General features: G+C 38.8%; 1 protein-coding gene across 1 annotated transcript; it reads right to left on the reverse strand.

Annotated features, from left to right (window-relative positions):
- Positions 1-233: 233 nt before the first annotated feature.
- On the reverse strand, positions 234-6864 carry LOC148854126 (protein NRT1/ PTR FAMILY 2.10-like). The gene is made up of 4 exons (XM_088985920.1): positions 6477-6864; positions 6124-6341; positions 5448-6007; positions 234-1639 (listed from the first exon to the last, which is right to left on the reverse strand). The coding sequence occupies exons 1-4, from the start codon at positions 6562-6564 to the stop codon at positions 733-735; spliced, it is 1773 nt and encodes a 590-aa protein (XP_088842046.1). The 5' UTR covers positions 6565-6864; the 3' UTR covers positions 234-732.
- Positions 6865-7261: the final 397 nt, after the last annotated feature.

Raw genomic sequence — 7261 nt, forward strand, 5'->3', positions numbered from 1 at the left:
AAATACAAGTACAGAAATATTTCTGATACAAAGAACGAAATCTAAATTGTGGATGAACATGTCAATATTCCGCACACATGAGACCTCATGATACGTTGTATCAATGTGATTTGATAAGTCTAGAGAACCCCAAACCACAACCTTCACTAGCAGTTCTGTGTCTCATTAAAAATCATTGACTAGAAATATAATTGGGCCAACAGGCAATAATGACCCATGTAAAAACTGATGTATTTGAGCGTAAGGCAGAAATTGCACTAAAAAGACATAATATTACAAATTTCAAAAGCTTTTATATTTTGTCTTTTGTCTATGTATTATGTTCAAAAGCTTTCACCAACAAAAATACAAACCCCTTTTGATCTAAATTCAAGAAACTCCACCTTACAAAAAAAAAAAAAAAAGAAATTCCACCTCATGGGCAGTTGGAAATACGGCTAACTAGAGCTCACCTTTGCTGCATGTGACCTGATTTTAGCTCGGGCTGTTGACAGGAATGAAGAAACTCCGCGTGGGATCCGTACATACCAATAGTAGAGAAAGTGGTTGATGTTAACATCTTAACATGGAGTACTGCTTCAAAAGTGAACTATACGTGGAGCCTCCTCATTCGCAGCAGCAGCCCAAGACTAGAACGTAGCTAACTGTAACAGAGTGATATATATTATTTTTTTCGGTAAACACAGGATAAGTAACAGAAGTGAACTAGATCGGTGGTAGTTGCACTGTAATTCAAACAGAGGGTTTGTTAGGTTGTTTTGTTTCCGTGGCTAGCTCAAGGGTGATACTGTCACCCGTACCCTTGTATCTATACCACCTAGCGCATATCAGAAAATACCCAAAATTTAGGGTCCCCAAGGCAGCAACCAAGAAATAAAAGTAGTCCAACCTTCCCTCGTTAAGATCCTCCGGCAACCAATTTCCAGTTGCAGCTCTGGCCGTAACCTTGTGAACTACGGACACCAAGAGACCACTCAAGTAACTCGCCCCTGCCATGACACAGAAGAACATAGACCCTGCAATGCTTCTCATGTTCTCTGGGAACTGTTTGTAGTAGAATTCGATTTGGCCAATCGAGCCAAATGCTTCAGTGATGCCGGCAAGTGCGAGCTGAGGGATCAACCACAATCCGGACATGGATGAAATAGCGCCTCCTCCTCCTGAAGCAATGCCTAGCGTTGGACAGGTAACAGCTAAGGTCCTTCTCCTCTCTTCCACCAAGGCAGACAAAACCATGGTAAGAACTGAGAGAACAACTCCGACTCCCATCCTTTGGAGTTGTGTAATGCCACCTTCTTTGCCTGTAAACCTTCGGAGGGTGGGGACTATGATGCGGTCATAGAGGGGTAGCCAGATGGTGAGGCTAATCATGGCAAACACAATGTAGGAAGCTGCTGGGACCTCGAAGTGGGTCCCCCGGAGGCGTCTATCAGACTGAAGGGCTTGGATGACTGCGTAAGTATGTTGTTGGACGATGGCAGCATAGTAGAGGATGCCTGAGGCCCATATGGGGAATATTCTTATTAGACATTTCACCTCCTCCACTTGCTGCATTCTGCAAAGCCTCCATGGGTCCATGGCTGAACCATCTGAGTTGATCTGGTCATCAAGGGTTATGATCGCGGCTTTGTCCAGGAAACTAGTCACACAATCATGTAATTAGGTTCAAAGCTTCAAATTAAAGATGATTTCAATTTAGACAATAATATCTGCTCTGGTCGTTTTGGGGTTCACAGGGTTTGGATCTCCTATTTGGTCATATTTGAGACCGATATGGGCAACTTTTGTATCATCCATAGGGATACTGGATGTCTGAATCTCCTCACAAAAAGTCTGTTGGCATTTTGAAAGCATTGGCATCCATTCACATATGGGCCCATATATAGGCATCTGGTTGGTGGTTGGTTTTTGGGGAGTGCCAATTGATTTACTCCTCAAAGCGTGCACATCAGAAACATCTCCCATATTTGCATATTGTCATTCGTGGAAGATATTCCCAATTATGAGGCACGCTTTATGAGGAGCAGATCCCAATTTGCATTGGTAATATCTCCTCATAAATAATAAAATTTATGAACAGAAGATATTCCCAATGCATGGCTGAATGTGCTATGAAGTTGGTTTGAGGAGCCCTATGTGAGGAGCAAATATAGTTACAATTTTACAAGACATGGAATTCTGTACGAGTAAAGCTTCTTTTACTTGCCACATGTCTCATATTTTGAGCATGAATTTGATGAATAAACCTATTCATGGGCCAGGCTTTACGTTATTTTGGGTTTGGCTTTAAGCTTGGGTCCATTCAAATTTTGGAAAAAAGTACAAGTCTACAGGATGTAAATAAAAAGAATTTTGATCAATCAAACATTAATATTCTAATTCAAATTTGGTTTGAGGAGCCCTGTGTGAGGAGCAAATCTAGTTTCAATTTTACAAGAGACATGGAATTCTGTACAAGTAAAGCTTCTTTTACTTGCCACATGTCTCATATTTTGAGCATGAATTTGATGAATAAACCTATTCATGGGCCAGGCTTTACGTTATTTTGGGTTTGGCTTTAAGCTTGGATCCATTCAAATTTTGATAAAAGTACAAGTCTACGGGGTGTAAATAAAAAGAGTTTTGATCAATCAAACATTAATATTCTAATTCAAATTTGTTTTGAGGAGCCCTGTGTGAGGAGCAAATCTAGTTTCAATTTTACAAGAGACATGGAGTTCTGTACAAGTAGAGCTTCTTTTACTTGCCACATGTCTCATATTTTGAGTATGAATTTGATGAATAAACCTATTCATGGGCCAGGCTTTACGTTATTTTGGATTTGGCTTTAAGCTTGGGTCGATTCAAATTTTGGTAAAAGCACAAGTCTACAGGGTGTAAATAAAAAGAATTTTGATCAATCAAACATTAATATTTTAATTCAAATTTGATTTGACTGATTAATTATTTCAAGTAATTAATATAAAATCATTCAAATACTTAATGAATTTAATCGAGTCATATCCAAATTTGGATAGGATATTAATCACCAAATATTCAAATTATATGAATAGGATATTTGAATTTTACTGATTATAATATTTAAATTATACGAATTTATATCCAATCACAAGTAAACCAAAAGTGTCCATTTTGAGTTCACGTCAAGACAACTCCCATTTTAGAGCGACCCAGCCAAATGTAAATTACGCCAGGGTTCTGAATAAAAGACAATATATTTTCAACTTTTGATCAAAACTAGAAGGGCCATCCCGAGCTGTGTTAAGAAGATGCACATGTTATGTTCAGTTCCTGAAATATTGGTTGTGCGCCTGATTAATTAATTGTTGGTGAGATTAAGAGTTCCATGTTTTTGGGGTTTAAAGAGTTTCACAAATAGTGGCATGTTCGCATTTCATTGCCAAACCGGATTTCCTGCCCACTACTCTTTATCCACACTCTATTTGGATTCCGGATTTCCTACCCACGCATACCTACAATACATCACCCCCCGTGAATTGGGAACATCTCTCCCTACATATTATTATATGCAGAGGATGAGATGTTCTCCATGTGTGGTTGTGATAAACGTGGATAAGGTTCTCGTGGACAGGAGATTCGGGCTCCTCTATTTGTCGTGAATTGCAACCAACATCACTATCTTGTATTGTGAAATGTAGGGGTGGATTCGAGCTGAGCTGAGCCGAATAGTACTAGGCTCGAGCTCGACTCGACGCAATTTACATTATATTATAAAAATATTTTATAAAAAAATTATATATAATTTTTTTTTATTTTATATTTTAAAAAATAATAATTATATTACTTTTATTATATATATATATATATATATATATATATATATATATATATATATATATAGCCTCACAGTCGAGCTCGAGCAGCTCGTAAAAAGCTTGGCTCATTGCCACCCCTAATGAAATGTCGGATTGTAGTGTATTGTCGGTAGGGTGCGGGTAGAGAAAGGGAGTGGGAAATTTGGATTCTTTCATTGGGGTTGTTCCAATTTTTGGAGCGACTCTAATCGCAGCAGATGTGAATTCTCATATTTTAGCTACCAGTTTGTTTTGCTAGAGATTGCATTCAGCTCTTACAAGGCCATGCTCACACCATATTTACAGCTGAATCTGCTCCTCACGCCAACCTCACATCATGTTCTAGCTGCACGTCTTAGAAATCTCTCCTGTACGTACTTGCATGTTTCTTATTTATGAGAGATGTTCTCAATACACAGTAGGATGTGGCTGTGGGGAACAAATCTCAATTCACTTGCAAGTTGCAATGACGTATTGGGAATATTTTCATACTTGTATGTTTTTCTTAACGGGGAGATATTCCCCATGCACAACTGCATGTGGCTATTAGGACAGTGTGAGCACAGTCTTGTGTTTACTGAATCTGAGTTCATTTTGCTAGCTAATTAGTAGCTCACATTGGATTTATGGAATTTGGATCTCCTGCCAACGAGAACTCTGCACATGTTTATCACAGCCATACATGGAGAACATCTCATCCTCTGCCTATTATTATATATACAGGGGAGATCCGGAGTCGGATTTATGACCTCAAGCCTAATGCAATTGTTTTAGAAATGAAATCGGATTAGGTGCTCACACTGTTCTCATAGCCTTTTCAACCATATATTGGGAACATCTCCCCCCATGAATAAAAAAAAATACAAATATGGAGATATTCCCAATGCATGCCTAAAAAGGGCTCTGAGAACAATTTTGAGATGAATGAATCAGCCCTCTTAGAAACGCCCTTATGACATATTTAAACTTTAACAACACCATTAACGTCCTAGTTAGTCCCTTAAAAAGTAGGGTAAATTGCTGAAATCTTCCTTGAAACTTCTTCTTGTTGCTGAAGCCAATCCTGAAGTTTAGTAATTCTAACCACATCCCCTGAACTTTCTAACATAGTTGCAAGTAAATCCTCTTTGTTAAAATCTTATAAAAAGAGTCATAAAAATGTCCAAAATACTCATTAATTTACTTTTGACCAAAATGTTTGTTTTCTAAATTTTCTCCTCATATGAATGACCGGCCCAAACCCTTCTAATATCTTTTCTGAAATAGATTTGTTTTCCAAAATTGCCACTCATATCCATGGCTCAAAAGTAAAGCTACAAATTTTAAATTCTTTTTCTTTTTTGTTGTTTATAAAATTTGTATTATTCTTTTTTCTATAGAAACCAGTTTCAATATTAATTGTATGGGTATTCTGGACAAATTTGTCTGGAATAGAGGATTCTAAGGGGGAGGGGTCTACTTTTCAACTTTCACACTGTGTCAGAAGGTTTCTCGGAGGAGATTGCAAATACCAAACTTCAGGTAGGTTTAGTAACGGCCAGAAACTTTAGGGATATTTCAGCAGTTTGCCCTAAAAAGTAATAAAAATAGTGAAGATAATGGAAAGTTCAAGTAATAGCTCGAGTTTGATACCTGAATTGCTCTGTGTGAGAAAGATGGGAGTTGAGAGAACCAGCGGGAAGATGGTTGAAGAGGGAGAGGGATGGGTTTTCTGGCAGCTTCAACCTTCGTTTCTTAGTTGCAGCCACTATGACCTGTACCACACATGTCAAGGGACTCCCCTCTGGTCTCACCTTCACGTAGATTCTCGAACCCATGAAGAAGAGTACGCAGGATGAGAACATGAGAAATGCAGGGATCCCTAATCCAATGGCCCAGCTCACGTCAGACTGCACGTAGACGATGGCAGTTAAGGACGCCATCATGGCGAAGGTGAAGGTGAAGTAGTACCAATTGAAGAAGCTGTTGATGCCCCTTTTTCCTGATTCAGTGTTCGGATTGAACTGATCGGCTCCAAAGGCTAAGTTACATGGCCGGATACCACCGGCTCCGATCACTAGGAGTCCAAACCCGCTTAGTAGGAACATCATTTGCCCTCCCGTCGGTCGGACGCAATGTCCCGTCTCATTTTTCCCGCAGTGTGGAGGGTGCAATTTGGAAATGGCTGCGGTTAGCGTTATGACAAGCAACCCCTTCAAAAAAAAAAAAATAATAGTAAGGAGGCAGCAGCGACAGTATGTTTTCTAAGAGTAATTAATATAAAACCTAGCTAGAGTATGAAAAGTTGATGATAGGAATAGTAGTATACCGCGAAGGAAGAAACGCAAGCGAATCCGAGCGTCTTGTAACGTCCAAAGTAGGTGTCTGAGAGGAAAGCTCCAATCAAGGTGGCCAAGTTTGTGGTACCATTGAAGACGTTGATGAGCGTCGCCGCCGACACTCTTTTCAGGTTGAAGACAGTGGTGAGGTAGACCATGAGGTTGGATAAGGTGCCGAGGGTTCCCAGCTTCTCGAAGGTCTCGTTCCCTGCAATAATATCACATCCATATATTAACGAGTGAAAGATGCATGGAATTAACTATGATTAGTGAACTCACAACCGTGAAGTTTGGACTAGCTAATTAATATTATTTAATAACAATCTCTCTAGTCTCTGTATACCTATTATAAAGGGCATGGCTTTAATTCCTCTGTAGTTGATCTTCGGCTCATCATCAGTTGTAGAAACATGCCCCTGGTTCTTCTCCATGATTCTCACGGGGAAGAACTCTGTTCGTCCCTCCTTGAGATTCTTCAGTGTTCTAGTATTTAAGCCAGTCTTTCGCCAGAGACATTATCTATTACAATTTGCAAATCATATCCATCGATCTGTCCACAGACCACAGTCCACTCACGCATTGTATAAACAAATGAATTGATAAGGGGTTGTTTGTCTGTACTCGCAACTTTCCAGTCTTAGGGATCCACGTGTTCACAGAATTGAGGAAAGGTCAATAGTCATCACTCCATTAGCATCCAAGGGGCCATGCAGGTGTAAGAGGACAAACGTGTGGTGCTGGAACCTGCATGTATGATTTATGTTGGGGAAAGAGGACAAACATTTTTAAGGAGGGAAATTAAAAAAAAAAAAATACAGAGATAATATATCACATGAATGTCAGATAGGGGTGTCAATTTACCGGTTTTGGATACTATGCATCCGATCCAAACCTTATCAAATCGGATTTAGATTATTCATTATAATTATTAGATTTGGCTAATCCAAAATAAATTGGTCTATATTTCTATTGGTCTAAATTGGATATAAACTAAATTTCCAATAATCTGATCATCAGGCCAAACCCTTATCTAATTTGAAATCGAACTTAAGTCGATATAAAATCACTTTTATAAAAGCACTTTTTTATAAAAACACTTATAAAAGCACTTTTGTAAAAAAACTTTTA

This window comes from Nelumbo lutea, chromosome 4, assembly GCF_056320005.1.
Source record: "Nelumbo lutea isolate HS-2025 chromosome 4, American lotus-T2T, whole genome shotgun sequence".
Lineage (NCBI taxonomy): Eukaryota > Viridiplantae > Streptophyta > Magnoliopsida > Proteales > Nelumbonaceae > Nelumbo > Nelumbo lutea.